This window comes from Chiloscyllium plagiosum, chromosome 30, assembly GCF_004010195.1.
Source record: "Chiloscyllium plagiosum isolate BGI_BamShark_2017 chromosome 30, ASM401019v2, whole genome shotgun sequence".
Lineage (NCBI taxonomy): Eukaryota > Metazoa > Chordata > Chondrichthyes > Orectolobiformes > Hemiscylliidae > Chiloscyllium > Chiloscyllium plagiosum.
The window spans coordinates 34,388,325-34,408,885 of NC_057739.1; the positions used below are offsets into that span (position 1 = coordinate 34,388,325).

A 20,561-nucleotide genomic window follows, 5' to 3' on the forward strand; every position below is an offset into this window, starting at 1 on the left:
AAATGTGATGGCTGACATGAAACAGAAACTCTTCAGCTTGGTACCAGACATCAACTCCGTTGGTGTCTCACCAAAAGAAGTACCATTACCAATGCAGCAAATAAAAGCAAGTAAGTCAGATACTCAGTGGGGTCTTTTTATCCACTCAAGCAGTCAGCAGAGGCCAACAAATATGAAATTTTGAGAAATGCTACTCTAGGATAACTCACCTGATGACTCCCCAAAGCCTGTCGACCATCTACATGATATAATTCAGGAGTGCAGTGGAATACTGTCAACCTGCTTGGATAGATGCAGCTCCAATAAAACTCAAGAATCTTGGCTTGATCCAGGACAAAGCAGCTGACTTGATTGGTACAACATTCAAAAACATTCACTTCCTCCGCCACTGAAGCTCAGTTGCAGTAGTGTGTACTCCCTACGAGATGCACTACAGAAATTCACCAAGGGTCCTTCGATTGCACCTTCCAAATGCACAACTGCTACCATCTAGAAGAAGAAGGGCAACAGAGATATGGGAACACCACTATTTGCAAGTGCCTTCCAAGCCACTCGCCATCCGGACTTTGAAATTACCACTGTTCCTTCAGTGTCACTGGGTTAACATCCTGGAATTCCCTTACTAATGGCATTATGGATGTACCTAGGTGAAATAGACTGCAGCAGTTCATCTTCTCAAGGGCAACTCGATTCTGAGCCAAAGTGTCAGCAAAGATATGTGCTGAAATCCTGTGGGAGACTTGAATCCATAACAAGAGTACTATCACTGAGCCAAGCTGACATTGGCCCATGTCGAAAAGCAGCTGGTGTGAATGCTGCCAATAAAAACACATTTAAAGGTTAAAACCATCTTCTCAAGGGCAACTAGGGTGGGCAACACCCTACATTCCATGAGTGAATTTTAAAACAGTGTTCTGCTCCATATGTAATGTATCAAATATTGAAACAGCCAATACCCATGTACATCAAGACCAGTAAAAACCTCAGGACTCAGTTTCTGCTCCCCCCGCCATATGTGGAAATGACGTGCATTGAAGTACATCACTATGATTGCTATAAAATTCTGTGTTATGCATGAAATGATTGCATGGGGTGTCTTAAGCCAACAATGACACTCAAAAGATTTAAGGGCTTTTTAAAAAGACTCAAATAGCATTTTATTTAAATAAGTAAAATTCAAAAATGGTTAAAATTAATGTTGATCGGATTGATTGCTAATGTAATTATTTTCCTTGACTATATTTGATCTTCCATGCTGTCTTGTGTGTGTGATTACTCTTGGTCTTTCTCTCAATACTACTCTTCTCCTTTCGCAATGCAAGATTTATCCTTTGTGAGATAGAGTACTGACAAATACAGTATGTAAAAAAACTCAAAATTAAATCGCTCTTTTGTTCAGTATGATAGTATATAGTTCATAAATCACAACACACAGATGGAAACATTTACCATTCCAGTTGGTCTATTTTGCATCTAAAATATAACCTGCTCATTTGAAGTATAATAAATCACATTATTATCAAACTTTCTACTAATTATAATAAAACTACTTTAATAATATTTTGCTGTAACTGCTGATGTGTAATTATATCGTTATTAAGAGCACTCACCAGTAGATGGCAGGCAGTACCAAAAATTCTGGTTTAAGCATTTTTTGGCAATAACCTGAGGGCCCTTTTTGTTGATTATTTTTAACGTGAATGAGCACAGTTTCCTGTTGAGTCACCATTAAGTTGACATGGAACAATCATATTCCATGGTATATATGGAACACTACTTACCAATCTAATTGCTTGTGATTTGTTTTTCACATAGCTGATGGTACGTGTGGATATTTTTATAATTAAAATGCAAGTGATACTGGGAAGCTAGAATTTATTTTAACCTTTAAATGTGTTTTTATTGGCAGCCTTCACACCAGCTGCTTTTCGACAAGGGCCAATGTCAGCTTGGCTCGGAGATAGCACTCTGTTATGGATTCAAGTCTTCCACGGGATTTCAGCACATATCTTGGCTGACACTTTGGTGCAGAATTGAGGAAGTGCTTCATTGTTGTGGCTGACTTTCAGTTTAAATGTTAAATTGAAGCTCAGTCTGCCTGTTCAGATGGAGATAAAAGATCCCATGGCAGGGCAGTATTCCCAGCATCTAAAATAAAAATATTGGAAATGCACAGCAAATCTGGCAGCATCTGTGAAGAGAGGAGCAGAGTGAATGGCTGAAATCTTGTGAAGGTGGGAACGGTCTAACCTGCCAGGTGATGTGGCAGTGAGAGACCTCAATTGCTTCCTTTGGGGAAGGTATCTAAAGTCACACATCAATCAAGCAGTGGAGAATTCACCACTGTGTCCTCCCTTGGATCAGGATGCAGGGATTTGGAATTCCTGGGTGACAATAGCTGCAGCAGAAATGGTAGGCTCCAGACTGCTAAGATCATGGAGCAGTCCAGGCCAGAGGTTGGTCTCACAGGGAAAGCTTTTGTGGGATGGAGTTACAGAGACTACAGTTTGAAAACAAACCTTTGTGAAGCACTTGTCATCCTTCTGTTGTCAAAGGCCCCAAGTTTTTATAAATGTAAACACTTATTAATGCACATCAAGGCAACCTCTTTTTGAATTTACTATGAATATATTGCTGATTTCAATGTTGCTTTTTATCTCCTTGGTGTACGTCTTGGAGACCAAATCTGCCAAAAGTGGAATGATCGAGCGCAGACCATAGAACTAAGTTAATTGCTTGTATGCCAGCACATATTGAAGCCCACGAGGCTCAGACAATGCCCACAAGAGCCAGTAGTGAGGATGTTTTCCTGCAGAGCTGTAGAATTTCTGAGACTGTTACTGGAGGCTGGTATTTGTTCCATGAAAGAGGTACTAGCTGTCTTCTCTCAGGACAACAGGTTGCCTATTTCCCTGCCAGCTTTTAACTGTCATCTAGTCAACTACATCACACTGCTCCTGGTCCACATTAAGATGTTGCTATTAGCAGCTGGGCCCACAGGTATTTGAGATCACTTATCATGAAGGCTGTAATCACTGGATTTACACTTTGAAGGAGCACTACAATATATAAAAGTGTGCATAAGACAGACACTACATGGTTGTTCAAGGATAATTTGTACTTTTCACAGTTAAATATTATGCAAAGAATTGAGGTGTTGGGCGTTACTATTTTTAGAGAAGTGAGGACAAGACCTACAAGGTTGGACTGAACGAAAGAATTTGGATAATGGTAGTTAGGAGTGATGATGATAAAGATTGATAGGTTATTGAAATTGGAAACAAAATATTTTATGTGAAGCACACGTTGAGAAAGTTTTCTAAGAAATCTGACAACAGGAGCTCTGATGGCCAATGCTGCTCATTTCCTCACAAAAACACAAAAGAAATAGGAACAAGAGTAGACCAGATGGCCTGTTAAGCCATATTCCCCTTTTAATACAATCATAATTCATCTTGGATATCAGCTCCACCTTCCCCATATTGTTATAGAAACCAAAGGCTTTTCCAGCCTTAAATTTCAAAAATAAAGGATGTGTACCTCTTCAGGGTAGAGTATTCCATAGATCCACAACCCTTTGAATGAAGTAATTTCTTCTCATTTCAGTCCTAAATAATTGGTCCACAATTTTAGGTCTGTGTTTTAGATTCCCCACTAATAGGAACAATCTCTCAAAGTCTCCCCTATCAAGCCCCTTTAGAATTGTATATGTCTCAATGGGGGTGCCTCTCATTCTTCAGAGCTCCAGAGAATATTGGTCTAATTTATTCAGCCTCTTATCAAAGGACACGCCCTCATAAGACCATAAGAAATAGGAGTGGAAGTAAGGCCATACGGCCCATCAAGTCCACTCCACCATTCAATCATGGTTGATGGGCATTTCAACGCCACTTACCCGCACTCTCCCCGTATCCCTTAATTCCTTGCGAGATTAAGAATTTATCAATCTGTGTCTTGAAGACATTTAAAGTCCTGGCCTCCACTGCGCTCTGTGGCAATGAATTCCACAGGCCAACCATTCTCTGGCTGAAGAAATGTCTCCTCATTTTCGTTCTAAATTGACCTCTTCATCAAAGGGAATAACCTAGTGAATCTTTGTGGTACCATGTCCAATGCAAGTATATCCTTTCATAAATGTGGAGAACAAAGCTGAACACTGTTCCTTACTCTTCTTGCTTATGCTGTTATTCATCCTCCAACACCTCTTGCTGCTCAGGTGTTGATAAGGGCTTGGAAGTTATATAGCATGCATATATAGTCACAAATCTGAATACAATACTGATGGAAGTGTCTAATAAAATATGATGGAGTTATACTTGTGGCATGAAAAGATCAAGTACACAATGATGTCCATATGAACACATTTTGCACATGCAAAAAAATCTAATTTCTAGGTCCTTGTTCAAATGAAAATAAATTAGGTTTTAAATAAGGTATGATATATCGGTATGAGTTATTTATCATAGTGAGTCATACTTGAATAGGATGTGATCATAAAGGTTGATGATAAATTTGAAAGGAAACACTCATATGGACTTAGATTTGCTCCCTCTAATTTCCCACCAAAAAACAATAATCAAAATAAAACAATAAAACAAAAAAACCCAAATAATCCCAAGGACAGAGTTGGTACCTAACTAATCATAACACATTGAGATACTACTCATCTAATCCCCATATCTGTAATGGGGAAGAAATAGTCTAGTTGTATTATTACAGTGATCTGGAGACCTGGGTATGAATCCTGCCATGGCAGATGTTTGAATTTGGATTCAATTAAAAATCTGGAATTTAGAGTCTACTGATGACCATAAGGGAAACCCCATCCGGTTCACTAATATCCTTCAGGGGATGAAATTTGCCTTCCTTACCTTCTCTGGCCTACTTGTGACTTCATACCCACAGCAATGACTTTTAATAGCCCTGTGGGCAATAAGGGATGTGCAATAAATGCATACCTAGCTAGTGACACCCACACTCAGTGAATGAATTAAAAAAAAAACTTTCAGACTCTTTTACCTTTAAATTGCAAAGGTAGTTCCAAACTCCTTTTGTATTCTTTTGATAAATAAATGGTGAATTTATATTGTGTGGTAAATGTTTAAGATAATATATTTTAAAATCCATGAATTGCAAAAAAGAGCTGCAAAAAAGAAATACGTACAAGCAATGCAACAGACAAAATGAAATAAACTACTTTCACAGTAATTGCACAGTTGGCATGAATTAGCAATGGGAAGAAATCAAAATGTTACACTATACTGAAAATTATTCCTCATGATATTTGAATCTTTTAGCTATTAATAGAGCATTTGCCATCAGTTCTAAATTAGAGAATCTAGGATTATAAGTTGGTTAAGAAGAATGTAGTATTCATGTTTACATGTCAACTATCACCTCAATACTGAGTATTGAATTGGCACAGGCTGCAAAAAATCTTTGATTCACTTATCTACTCTGTTAAGTATGACTGCCAGCTAGGGAAGATACTTTGAGCAAATGCACAGTGGTGGAGTGGAAAGTTATCAAAATTCTTGTTTTTGTCTCACTAAAACTCAGAAATGTGACCAGGGCTACCTTACATAATGATTGTACAATTCTGTTTATTTTGGATATAGTTCCAGATGTTATCGTCTTAAAATGTATGACTCAACGTCTGAGTAAACTGGACTGTTCCACTCAGGGCTGGGTAATGCATGGATTCCCTCAAGATCTGAGACAGGCTGAAATGCTAAATGATGCAGGATTTATTCCAAACAGGTAAGTCTTTATAAGAGTTTAAACCTTTGCATTAATAATATTGAACTAGCACATTATATCTAGGGTGAAATGGAGTTTAATAGGGATACGTTTGACTTCAATATACCACATGTTATAATTAGAATCTAGTTATGTTCCCAATCATGAAATCTATATAAAGTCACTAGTAATAATACAATAGTTTGGATTTTATGGTCAATGGGAACTAACTGGTACTAGATGATTATCATGAATAAGGAAAATTGAGATCAAGAGATTAAAAAAAAGAAGTTTTTTAAAAATACTTTTTATATTTCCAATAATAACTACAAACTGAAAGAAATGGACATACTTGAAAAAGTGAATTTTGCCCACCTGAGAAATTGTTTGGTGGTTGGTTAGCTCAGTTAGCTAGACAGTTGGTTTACAATACTGAGTAATACCAACAGTAAGGTTTCATTTCCTTAGTGGCTGAGGTCGTCATAAAGGTGACAGCTTCTCAACATCTCCCCTAGTGTGAGGTTAAACCTCAGGTTAAAACACCACTAGTTGTCTCTCTAATGAGAACAGCCCGACGGGAGTATTCAACTTTCTGACAATAATTAAAGATTCATTGTGCCACTACTATTTTGCTTATATTTGAATGGACAAATCCTAATTTTTTCTTTTATGCTAGTATCTAGTGGATAACATTCACAAATGCACTCTGTTGTTTGTGTGAGAATGCTACGTCTCTGGGCAAGGTATTGTGTAGCAAAACGTTCAGAGGGTCATGGTTACTTCCTTGTTTCTACAGTTAATCTTCATATCCAGATGTCAGAATTTGCCATCCAGTTTACCTTTTAATACAGTTGAGCACTCGTGGCTTTACCAATACTTTTTATGACAAAATTCAGGCCTTATTTCACAAATATGTGATCAACCTCTGCCACAAACGTCATTATCAACCTCTGCCACAAACATACATTATGACCTTACACATAAAGAGGCAATTTCCCTCGCCTACCACCAGGATGAAGGAGATTGGTGGGCTAAAAGTTTTAAAATGAGGCAATTGGTTTTCAAAAAGACTCATTGCTGGAACCAGCATTATAGCTTATCCTGCCAAGCTACTCCGCCTGATCCTGACAACAAAAATCTACCCCACATGACCATATACCATCATCATGTAAGACCTGGCATTATTAGATAGTTTGCAGAGTATTTTCAAGATACTGCCAAATTTCAAAAAAAGTGTTCCATTTACATTTGGTAGATTTGAGGAGGCTTTTTGTTTTAAACCAATACTGGCATCTCCTAGTTTTTCTGTGTTGAGGAAAATGTTTCTACTACAATATAAGCAATTTTGCCTTGTGGTATCTGCAAGAATGATCTTTATGTGAACATAAATAGAGAAGTAGATTCAGATGAAAAAGACATGAGGGAACAAAAGTTAGAAAGGGGACAAATCAAACTTGGGACATTTTAAAAATTTAAAAGCAAGCTGGGAATCTGCTCCATGGTGATTGTCATCAACTAGCACAGTGTGAGTTAACACTTGAAGGTTTTTCCCCTCTTGCTCTATGATTATAGATCTCTTTCACCAATTTCTCTTTCTTGCTATCTTTGGCTTATTTCTGCTTTGAACACATATAGCAGGGGTTAGACTTGCAGATTTGTAAAACCACATGAGGGCTGGTGCACTTAAATGGGCATTAATTGCTCACTTAAAGGTCTCAATTGGCAACATGCGGGAAGGCCATCGACGAACCTTCCTGTTACAGGCTTAATTTGGGGAGGGTGGGAAGACGGTAGGGTCCTCACCAGCCACTAAACTTGCCATGGGGAAGGTAATGAATTCTGCCCTCATGACAAGCAGTTGAAATTCAAGCAGGACAAGGTTGATTCTTTTTTCTTAACTGCATTATGTCATAACTATAAAGAATGCTTGTGTCTGCATTGAAGCAAAGTTAAAATGACAAAATTAATTGATATTGTTAATTGTTAGAATGCGGTCTAGTAAAACTGGATAATATATGACTACCATTTTACCGATCAACTTGAACTAAATTTGAGCTCTATCCAAGGAAATTCAGCAATAGACTTTTGACTGCTTGAACACAGGTAAGTGAATTCATCAATGTGTTGTGTTTGCACAGACTTCAGTATTCTCCAGTACTGATCCCCACATGGATTACAAGAACACACAGCAGATTAATAGAAAGTTCAATGGGAAAATGGAGTTGAAATCTCCAGCACAATCTTGGGGCTAGCAAGGTTAATAACCATATTATCAGCTACTCAGTCTTTAGCCATTTCAAGTGGTAGATGTCACTCTGCATGCTGCAGCCCTATCTTACTCCTCATTAATTGTACTAATACAGCTGTACCTGTCCTCTATCCTTGCCATTTACAAAAAGTTTGTTGGGCGTGCAGTGGAATATTCATCATTCTTTAGTTGTGTGTGCAGAGAAAGCATTTTCATAAGGTGTGATTTTAGAGGATTATAGTTCTGCTTCCACAGTAAAATAGAAAACTGAAAAAGCCAGGAACTTGGTTGTGAAATTGTGTCCATTAAAGGCAAAGTAATCTGGAATTTCAAATAAGCATTTCTTGTAATTCACAACCTTTTTCATGTGTTTTCCAGTTATATTCGCTGTCCAAATATTGCTGACTTTGTACAAAGCAAGATTTCAACAAATATGCAATACTACTTCTGGGCCTGTTTCTGGGCTTTGTCTCTTGGGGTTGAAGCTTCATATTTTAGAACATTTGAGTAACTGGTATGCATTAGTTTAATTAAGTTACTTTAAGAAGAAAATGAGATTTAAGCATAATTTAAAACAGATATTTGCAAGCTCAGTGTTCACTTAAGGTTCTGTAAGGTGGAACAATAGCTACATGCAATTGGTAACACTGTTACTGAATCAGCCGAATTGTTGTCCAGTACTGAGCAAGTGCTATATTGTCAAAGGTACTGTCTTTCTGTTGAAATGTTAACCAGAAGGCTTGCATGCCTGCCTGCGCTCCCCCCCCCCCCCCCCGGTGCACAAGATCCTGTAGCACAAACCAAGAAAAAACAAGACCTTCTTCCTGAGTCTTGAGCAATGTTTTCCTTTCAACCAACACTTCAAAAAACAAATGCTCTAAATATTTATTCATTCACTTATTTTTGTTTGTGGGACCTTGAACACAAATATGCTGTTGCATTTGCCTATGCAAAACTATGACTTCACTTCACAATTGAAAGATGTTTGGGATATACTGAGTGTGTGATGATGACAATTCCTTCTTTTCCAACATAGACAAACCAGCAGCAACATATTTTGAAAATGGCACCTAATCAGTTATACAAAGTAACAAACTAATGCTGCAAATTCCACTGTGCCCCTTCATTAGCTAAAATTAATTTTACAGTCATAAAGCAATATTAATCATGATTATCCTGAAGTTTGTAATTATTCATTCATTAAAATTGAAAAGAATGCTCATTTTAATAATTATCATTTCAATGTCGGGTAAGCAATGATCTATGTATTATTGCTAGACAGTTAACCCAGACATCCAGGTAATGTTCTGAGGACCTGGTTCAAATCCTGCCATGGCAGATGATGGAATTTGAATTAAATTAAAATTTGGAATTAAGGGTCTAATGATGACCACGATTGTCAGGAAAAGCCCACCTGTGCACTAATGTCATTTAGGAAAGGAAATTGCCATCCTTACCTGGTCTGGCCTACATGTGACTCCAGACACAGAGTGATATGATTGATTTGTAACTGACCTCTGGGCAATTGGGAAGGGCAATAAATGCTGGCCTAGCCATTGACACTCTCATCCTGCGAATACCTTTTTTAAAAAGTCATTCACTAGATTTAGAACTTCTGTTCTAATACTATGATACTCAAATTAAATTTGCCCAACATTACTGGCTCTTAGCAGCTGTAACTGGAATCCATTGAAGACTTGAATCTATAGCCTTAATATTTAGGACAGAATGCAGATTATGCCAAAAATAGCTGAATAAATTTGCAAGATCAAGAGCATGGAGCATTGCTTATCTTAAAAGCAAGACCTTATGTGCATCTTGGACGTCCCCCTTCTGTCAACAGCCAACCAAATGGACAATCTGTCTGACAGGCAGCAGAGCTGAGCAATGGAGTTCAACTTTTAGAAAGTCTGGGGTAGGAGAGCTGCCATCAAGACGACCATGTGGCACCAGCCTCTTGTGAAATTGGACTCCCAATTTCAATTTGAGAGTTCAATTTTAAAATATGTCAATAGTATCCCATCGCTCCATGGCAGGACATTTCAACTCCAATGTAAGGCATAGGAGATTTAAAATATTTCATAGAACAATTAAACAGATATTATCTACCTTTCAGGAGCACTAAAGTCTGCACCATGAATTTGTGACTCCCATATTGCAAATTAAGATGCTTGAATAGCCAAAATTGGGTTTATTTGAATTTAGCACCAAGTTTAAATGGCCTTACAGAGTTAGGGATTCTCTTACATGTAAGTCTCATTTTTCTCTCACCTTTCCTTTAACAGAGAGAAAAAAAACGATTTGGAAATAGGGGTAGGACTTCTGCAACAGGTTCATTTGTAAAGTTCCTCTGACTCTACAGAAATCTGAACGGAGGTGTTTAAACATATAGCTGTATCTATATTTCTGAATAACGTTTTCTAGCAGTTGTTTTCTGCTAAAGAATGTACAAGTAACTTATTAAAACTGTTCCATTTTGTAAAATAAAATCCTCAAATCATCCAGAAGGCATTGCAGGTGAACCAAAGTATTACGACTCAGAAGAATCTTGTAAATCAGAATTATAAAATTACATCCAATTGGTTCAAAAAAAGTTTTTGAATACAGTTGATAGGGTGAAGTTGCTACCATTCAAATAGACATGATAAATGTTTTTTTTCTTCTGATCACAGAAGCCTAGATCACCACCCTTCCACAACAGGTAAGCGAGGAGTTAAAATATGAAACCCATTCACTGTAACCAGGTTACATGCAATTTTATATTTACAAAATTCCTTTATTTGCCTGGATTTTCACACAATCATGGAGACTCCAAAGTGGTGGATGGACCCTAGACCCAAAAACCCTGCCCTATATTCGGAAGAATCATTTTTGCTAGGGCAGGGGCTGGCGATGAGAGAGGAATGGGATTAAAGATCCCAGACCAGATTGCCAATTTTGTATGATACTGGATGAGACCACAAAATTATGCTCTGTTCTGGTTAGTGATTGGTTGCCCTTTTATAATGTAGACAAAAATTTAGTTCCAGGGAATGTACCAGGAAAATTATTATACAAGTTAGAACAGTAATACAATCTACTTGTCCACTTACTTCTTTACATGAAGTAAACATGGGAAAAATTCTAAGATTAAACCACCACAGTGTACATCAACTAGCAAATGCAATCAAAATGAATTTCTAAATATTTGCCCGATGTTAATGATACAGTGGGTCATCAAAGAGAGTCAGAATCATATGGAAGCAGACCCCTCAGTCCAACTCATCCATGCCAACCAGATATCCTAAATTAATCTGGACTCCTTTTGCCAGCATTTGACCCATAACCCTGTAAACTTTCCTATTCCTGTACCCATCCAGATGCTTCTGCCACTTCCTCTGGCAGCTTATTCCATACATGCACCACCCTGTGTGAAAACTTTGCCCCTTAGGTCTCTTTTACATCTTTTCCTTCTCACCTTCAACCTATACCTTCCAGTTTTGGACTCCCCTACCCTTGAAAAAAGACTTTGGCTGTTCACCCTATCTATGCTGCTCATGATTTTATAAACTTTTATAAAGTCAGCCCTCAGCCTCCCATACTCCAGAGTAGCCCTAGCCTATTCAGCCTCTCCCTATAGCTCAAACCCTCCAACCCCAGAATCATCATGGTGAATCTTTTCTGAACCCTATCAAGTTTAACAACATCCTTACTATAGCAGGGAGACCAGAATTGAACGCAGTATTCCAAATGTTGCCTAATCAATGTCCTGTACAGCTGCAACATGACATCCCAACACCTATACTCAATGCACTGACCAATAAAGGCAAGCGTATGAAATTCCTTTTTCACTACCCTGTCAACCCTGCAACTCCTCTTTCAAGGGACTTTGCACCTGCACCCCAAGGTTTTTTTGTTTGACGACACTCCCCAGGACCCTACTATTAAGAATATAAGTCCTACCCTAATTTTTCATACCAAAGTACAATACCTCACGTAAATTAAACTCCATCTGCCACTCATCGGCCCATCTGATCAAGGTCCTGTTGTAATCGGAGATAATCTTCTTCACTGTCCGCTACACCATCAATTTTAATGTCATCAGCAATTACCATACCACCTATACTCATATCAAAATCATTGATATAAATGACAAACAGCGGTGGACTCAACACTGATGCTTGTGGCAACCGCTGGTCATAGGCTTCCAATCTGAAAAACAAACCTCCACCACCACCCTGTTTCCTACCTTCAAATGCTGCAGCAAGGCTCTTATAACTCTCACACTGCAGGATGAATCTTCAGCCTAATCATAAATGTTTCCAAAGAGTGAATAATGATGTAAAAGTTTGAAGTTGTCATTTGCCAGCCTTTTACAAAAGGAGAAAACAAAGTCTCTCTCTGTCCGAGAGTTGAAAAATTCATACTATTATATAAAAAAAAGAAAGCCACTGGGTCTGTGAGAGTTGAAAAAACTCTGCTCCAGCAGTTTCAGTAGCTATTTATTAGCATAATCCTATACTTATAGCAGTTTTAATTCTTAGCTGCTTTGCACAACCTGTCACAATAGGTGGCTGTTAATTCACAGGTTGACAGTTTAAGGAGATTACTGAATAATTAGCTGTCTTTGCTATGGTTTATGAACTTAACTACTTGTTTTGATAAGGAATTAAATGATTGAAGGATTTAAATGTACTGACGGGGCTTTCATGAAAAGAATTGCTTTTTTATATAGTGAAGGCCTTAAAAGATATTACTCTCAACATGAGATCTGCATGTAGAACTGAGAGTTGGTATGGAGAGTATAAAAGGCCAAAATGTGATGGATGGTGGTCATGGGTTGGCATGAATTGACATAAAGGCTATAATGAGTCATTGGGAACATGGGTTAGCATGAGTTTGCGTAAGTGGGGAATGTGGGGAATAGACCAAATGTGGGGTGAGGGCCGAATGGCTTTAAACATAAGCAAACAATTATGTTTAAATCCCAAGGAATGAGGGAGGTCTTTTAAACAGCTCACCTTGGCAATTGACTACCCTCATGGTCAGAAAAAGAAATGTAATCAAAATAGTTGGAGGAGACATGCATTTCCTCTTTTTGAAACCTGTCATTGTGACAAGGATACAAATAGTTTATAGAACATAGAACAGTACAGCACAATACAGGCCCTTCAGCCTATGCTGTTGTGCCAAGCATTTATCTTAATCTAAAATCAACCTAACTTACACACTCCTCAATTTACTGCCATCCACGTGCTTGTCCGACAGTTGCTTAAAAGTCCCAAATGTCTCTGACTCTACTATCACTGCTGGCAGTATTTCCATGCACCCACCAGTCTCTGCATGAAGAACCTACCTCTGACATCTCCCTATACCTTCCTCCACTCACCTTAAAATTATGACCCCTCATGACAGCCATTTCTGCCCTGGGGAAAGTCTCTAGCTATCTATCTATACCACAAATTACCTTGTACATCTCTATCAAATCATCTCTCTTCCTTCTTTTCTCCGATACAAAAAGCCCAAGCTCACTCAATCTCTCTTCAGAAGACAAGTCCTCCAATCCAGGCAGCATTTTGGTAAATCTCCTCTGCACCCTCTCTAAAGCATCTACAGCCTTCCTATAATGAGGCGACCAGAACTGGACACAATATTCCAAGTGTGGTCTCACCAGGATGAGCAAAACTTCACAGCTCTTAAACTCAATCCCCCTGTTAATGAAAGCCAAAACACCATACACCTTCTTAACAACCCTATCAACTTGGGTGGAAACTTTCAGGGATCTATGTACGTGGACCCCAAGATCCCACTGTTCCTCCACACTGCCAAGAATGCTGTCTTTATTCCTGTATTCAGCATTCAAACTCGACCTTCCAAAATAAATCACTTTTAAAATAAATATCCAAGTTGAACTCCATCTGCCACTTCTCAGCCCAGCTCTGCATTCTGTCAATGTCATGTTGTAGCCTGCAACAGCCCTCAACGCTATCTACAACACCACTGACCTTTGTGTCATCAGCAACCGATCTTTGTGTCGTAGAGAGAAATTGACAGGTTAAATAAATGGGCAAAAAAGTTATCAAATAGAATATAATGTGGAAAAGTGCAAAGTTGTTTATTTTGGAAGGGAGAACAAAAAGAACAGAATATTATTTAAATAGAAAGACAGTGCAGAAATGTGCAGCACAAAGGGACACCAAAAGCTTGCACGCAGGTATAGCAAGCAATAAGGAAGGCTAATGGAATATTGGCCCTTATTTCAAATGAATTTGAGTATAAATATAGGGAAGAAGAGTGTGGTGCTGGAAAAGCACAGCCGGCCAGGCAGTATCCGAGGAGCAGGAGAATTGATGTTTCGAGCATTAGCCCTTCATCAGGAATAAGGCTTCTGGGCCAAGGGGGCTGTGAAATAACTGGGAGGGAGCTGGGGCTGGAAGGAAGGTAGCTGGGCATGCGATAGGTAGATGAAGGTGATAAGTGAGGGGAAGGTTGGACCAGATAGGTGGGAAGGAAGATGGAAAGGTAGGACAGTTCAAGTTGGCGGTGTCAATTTGGGACTGGGATAAAGTGGGGAGAGAGGAAATGGGGAAACTGGTGAAGTCCACATTGATCCCGTGCAGTTGGAGGGTCGCAAGTCGGAAAATGAGGCATTCTTCCTCCAGGCGTCAGGTGGTTAGGGTTTGGCGATGGAGGAGGCCCAGGACCTTCATGTCCTTGGTGGAGTGGGAGGGGGAGTTAAAGTGTTCAGTCACAGGCCAGTGGGGTTGGTTAGTGCGCGTATCCCAGAGATGTTCTCTGAAACGATCCTCAAGTTGGCACCCTATCTCCCCAATGTAGAGGAGACCACATCCGGTATAAAGGATCCTTTAGGACCTTGGGCGGAAATGTGGGCACAGGTTTTGCACTTCTTTTGGTGGCAGGGGAGGTTGGGTTGGTTGGGGTTGGGGGAGGGAGGCAGCATGAACCTAACAAGGGAGTTGCAGAGGGAATCATCTCTCTGAAATGCAGATAGGGCGACTTAGGGAGATATATCTCTGGTGGTGGGGTCTGTTTGTAGGTGGAGGAAATGGCGGATGGTTGGAGGGGTGGAAGGTGAAGACCCAGGGGCTCTGTCCTTGTTGTTATTGGAGGAGTGTGGTTCAAGGGTGGAGGTGCAGGCAGTGGAGGAGATGCACTGGAGGGCATCGTCAACCATGTGGGAGGGGAAATTGCAGTCTTTGAAGGAGGCTATCTGGGACGTTCTATGGTGGAATTGGTCCTCTTGGGAACAGATGCAGCGGAGGCAGAGGAATTGGGAATTAGGGTTGGTGTTTTTACAGGAGGCAGGGTGGGAGGAGGTGTAATGTAGCGAAGGAAAAGGGGAATGGCGCCAGTGTAGCTGCGGGAGATGGACTGTTCCACAGACCCAATGAAGAGACAGGCATAGTTGGGACCTATGTGGGTGCCCATGGCTACCCCTTTGGTCTGGAGGAAGTGGGAGGATTGGAAGGAGAAATTATTAAGGGTGAGGACCAGTTCAGCCAGTTGAATGAGAGTGTCAGTGGAAGGTTACTGGTTGGGTCGGCGTGAGAAGAAGAAATGGAGGGTTTGGAGACCTCCATCATGGCGGATAGATGTGTACAGGGACTAGATGACCATGGTGAAGATAAGGCATAGAAGGCCGGGGAAACAAAAGTTATCGAAGTGGAGGGTGTGGGTGGTGTCCCAAACGTAGGTGGGGAGTTCCTGGACTAAGGGGGAACAGGACAGTGTCAAGGTATGCGGAGATAAGTTCAGTGGAGCAGGAGCAGGTTGAGACACTGGGTTGACCGGGGCAGTCAGAGTTATGAATTTTGGGTAAGAGGTAGAATCGGGCGTTGCAGGGGTTCCCGGACTACGAGGTTGGAGGCTGTGGATGAGAGACTCACTTTCTCCAATAAAAGTAGGGAAGTCTTAGCTACAGTTCTACAAGGTGGTGATGAGACCAAGTCTGGAGTACTAGAAGCAGTTTTGGTCTCCTTAACTAAGGAAAGATATTTCACTGGAGGCAGTTCAGAGAAGATTTCCTGGAATGGAGGGATTGTCATATGAGCAAAGATTGAACAGGTTGGGACTGTACTCATTGGCTTTAGAAGAATTATTGATCCTATTGAAACAAACAGGATTCTTCAGAGGCTTGACAGGGTAATTGCTGAGAGGATATACCCCCCTATGGGAGAGTCTAGGACCAGAGGGCATAATACTAGAATAAAGGGATACCAATTTAAGACTGACATGAGGAGGAATTTCTTCTCTCAGAAGGTTATGAGTCTTTGCAGCTTCTCACCATAGAGACCTGTGGGAGTAGATTCCTTGTATATATTTTAAATTGAGGTAGATTCTTGATCAGTAGAGAACCAAGAGTTTTGGGGAAAAGGCAAGAAAGTGAACATGAGGAATGTCAGATCAGCCATGATCCTATTGAATGGTGGAGCAGGCTCAAGGGGCTGAATGGCTTACTCCTGTTCCTATTTCTTATGGTCTTATAGTTTACAAATTTATACAAGCTTCAATCATATCAGTTACTCAGATTCCAATTATCACATGATTATAGAAAATACCAAATCATTACAGGATTCACAGCTCCTCGTGTGCCAGCATGTTTCCAGTTGACACTTTGACAAAGACTGTATCCTTTATAGTTAATCAGTTCTTCCCCAGAATGCATTCAATATCGCCTGTAACATTCTTGTGACAATTCAAGGCCCCAACAGTACCAATTCCAAGGCACTGATGTCTTTGTGTTTAAAAGTAGATTTCCACCTACCTGTAGCATTTCCTTCATTCCTAGGCAAGTATTTTTGAGACTTATTAGCATTTTCATCGCTTCCCTTCCTTTGTGTTGTGGAGTAGTTTCCCCTCAATCTATCTACTGCCATCAGTCCATTATGAGATTAAAGGTGGTTCATAAAATTTACAGACATTAAAGTCATTATATCCCTTTTATTTGCTAAAAGTAATTTCCTTTCCTTTGATGGTCCTTAAATCACCATCTCGTCTTGACATTAAATGGCATTACCATTGCTGAATCCCCCACCATCAACTCCTGGGTATTACCATTAACCAGAAACTGGACTGAACCAGCCTTATATATCCGGTGGGTACAAGAACAAGTCAGAGACTGGGAATTCTCCTCCTGACTCCCCAAAGATGTCAGTCATCTACAAGGCACAAATACAGAGTGTAATGGAATACTGTTCACGTGCCTGCATGGGTGCAGCTCCAGCAACACCCAAGAGCCTTTACAGCATCCAGGACAAAGCAACCCATTTGACTAGCACTCTATTCATTCAATATCATCCCCTCCACTACTGATTCATGGTGGAAGCAGAGTGTATCATCTACAATTTGCACTGGAGCAACTCACCAAGGCTCCGTGGATAATACCTTCCAAATCAATGACCCCCACTACCTAGGAGGATGACCATTATAGATGCATGGTAGCATCAGCATTTTTAGATGGTTTTCCAAGCTACAGACCATCGTGACTTGAGACTGTATTGTTGTTCCTTCGCTGCTGAAGTGTCAAAATTCGGGAGCTCCCTTCCTACTGTGGAGTACCTACACCAAATGGATTGCAGGTGTTCAAGAAGGTAGCTTGCCAATACCTTCTCAAAGGTAATTGGATATGGGCAACAAATGCTGGCACAGCCAGGAGTGCACTCATACGAGCATATAAATTAGGAGCAGAAGGAGACTCCATGGCCCCTTGTCCCTGCTCCACCATTTAAAAAGGATCAAGGCTTATCTGTGTGTTTCAAATTTCACATTCTCATCCAAGCCTGATACCCTTTGCTTTCCTTGCCGAACTAAAATCCATTTACAACTGCCTAAAAAAAATTCAATTAACCCACCTCCACAGTCTGCTGAGGAAAAACCTTTGAGCAAAATAATTTTTCCTAATTTCTGACTCACCCACAAGAAGAAATATCATTTCCATGTCCACTTTCTCAAGACCATTCAGGATTTTATATACTTCAAATAGTCTCCCCTTACTCTCCTGAACTACAGTGAAATCAGGCCCTTTCACTCTTATAACATCATGTTTCCATAGTTGAGCAAACCATATGACTGCTGTCTCAGTAGAGAAAAACCAATTAGTAGTGGTTTATACTGAAGGTCACTACACCTCAAGCAATAGGAGAGGTTGAGGAGACTCCTGCATGGTAATTCCAGCCTGTGTGGGAATTGAACCCAAACTACTAGTAACATGCTGCATCACAAACCACCAATCCAGCCAACTGAGTTAACTGATCCTTATGAGGTAACTCACTCAGTCCAGGTGTCGCTCCAGTAAACCTCTTCTGAACCGTCTTCAACATATTTATATTCTTCCTCGAATAAGGAAATGAAACTTGCCCACAGTATTTGAGATGTTCTCACAAATGCACTGCATAACTAAACCACAGTATCCTTACTTTTGTGTTCAATTCCTCTCGTAATTAAAGATGGCATCCCATTAGCTTCTTGATTTCATGCTTGTCCCTGTATAACTTTTGTGATTCATGCACTAGAACACCTAGATCTCTTGGCACCTCAGAATTCTCCTGTGAAAGAACTTAAAATTTATAATCACTTGAAAGGTAAAGAAATTCTTTCTGAGTAATGTATTTGTGACAGCTAGTTCTGGATTCTTCACAAATGGAAATATTTTCTCCTCATTTGCCCACTCAAACCCTTTCATGGGCTGAATTTTCATTTGCCCGTGATTGGAGGTGGACTTGGAAAATTGCACACTTGTGAGGTATCACTGGTTCCTAATGTCTAAGTGATTAAATTTTCAAAGAAAGTGCCAATAGGAGTGCTGGTAACTCACATGTTTCCAGTTAATTGCTTGATGACCTCATTTTAAAGATCATTAGGCATATGGGAGCAAGTTAGTTTTCAAATGGCCAGCACACAGAACAAGGTGCTTCTGGGACATATTTGAACATAGCTGTGGTGAGTGCAACAGGGACTCATTAGTGTTCATCACTGCAGTCTGAAAAAGTTATATAAATGTGCTCAGTTGCTCATTCTGTGGTTCAGAGTTTTGATCGCTAGAGATCGGAGGTTGATTTTTGGATGAAAAATGTTTGAGCGGCCACCTCTGACCATGTTAACTTGATCTGACTCACTGAAACTCTTCTGCTCAGTGGAGGGACCTAAAGGAAGGCATCAAAAAACATGTCGCTGCAATGGCCAACTGCACAAATCACCACTGGCACCTCTGCTCTTTCAGCCCATTCATTTCCAAAAGCAACAGCAAGCCCAGCAGTAGCTGGCTTCTGCCTTTTAAATTATTTTTCCTTGCCAAATGACAATCTCTTGCCCGCAGATAGGTGCCAGACTAGGTGACTCTGGAAGAGTTTGTCTGATTTTAAACTTCCTGGATACCCTCTCGGCCACTGCTGACAATATCAGATAGTGGACACCAAAAGATTCTGTGCTGGCTAAACTAAAACAGTTAGTGGTGATGGAGGAAACAGAAGGGCCATCACAGCCAGAATTGAAATCTTTCTGGACCTGATGAGATCAGATCAGCATTGAGGACAGCATATTATCATGGGGAGCAAGAGTGATTCTCCAAACAAAGGTCACCAGATACTGGCTGAACTCCACCATGGGTCATGCAGGTTTTTCAAAATGCAGATATTATGTCTGGTGGCCAGGATTGGATGTGAACATAGCCACGTTGATGGGGCAGTGCAGAGAGTGAACAGAAATTACAGCCAGCAGATCCCCAACATTCGTGGCTATCACTGGGTAATCCCTGAACTCAGTTACACTTTGACTAAGCCTGTCCTTTTATAGAGTTGTATGCTTTCAGCTATTGTGGATGCCCATTCAAGGTGGTTGGACATACATAGAGTTCATATGTCAAACCCGGGGATGACAATTGAAAAGTTGAGTATTTTTTGCGAAACACAAACTCCCAAAGGTGTTAATCACAGCCAAAGGGCCATTATTTACCAGCAAGGAATTTGAGTATTTCCTAAAGTCGAATGGCATTCAGCATGTAAGGACAGCTCCATACTGTCCATCATCCAGTGGTTTGATGGAAAGAACAGTCCAAACTTTGAAGGCAGGCTTAAAGAAACCGTCAAATAAAAACTGAAAGAACTGCAGATGCTGTAAATCAGAAATAAAAACAGAAGTTGCTGGATAAGATAAGCAGGTTTGGTAGTATTCGTGAAGATAATCAGAGTTAACATTTTGGGTCCAGTGACCCTTCTTCAGAACTGTTTTTTGTTAAAGAAGCAGTCGACAGCTTCACTTGATACCAAACTAGGTCACCTCCAGCAGAGATGTTAACTGGGAGAAGACCCTGCACCCGGTTAAATATAATGTTTCCAGACCTGGAGGAGAGGATGGAACGGCATCAGGAATGCCAATGCCGGATACAAGACTCCTCTAAGCAAGAGATGCAGTTTGCTTCAGTGGACAAAGTTTGGTATCGAAACCCCAGATTAGCTCTGCATGGGTAAAGTGCATGATTGACTCGAGGTCAGGTCCTATGACATATGTAAGTTTGGGTAAGTAAGACAGTCCTAAACAAGCACGTGGATCACACGTAAGCTGTAGCCACACAAATTGG

At 40.2% G+C, this 20,561-nt stretch overlaps 1 protein-coding gene across 4 annotated transcripts in view; it reads left to right on the forward strand.

The window, feature by feature from the left end:
* ak8 (adenylate kinase 8) overlaps nt 1-20,561 on the forward strand; it is a 178,116-nt gene that overhangs the window by 109,653 nt on the left and 47,902 nt on the right. For all 4 annotated transcript variants that reach the window (XM_043720309.1, XM_043720310.1, XM_043720311.1 and 1 more), the window contains one exon: nt 5,619-5,760. In XM_043720309.1, coding sequence (XP_043576244.1) covers nt 5,619-5,760 — 142 coding nt within the window. The remainder of the gene's footprint in view (nt 1-5,618; nt 5,761-20,561) is intronic.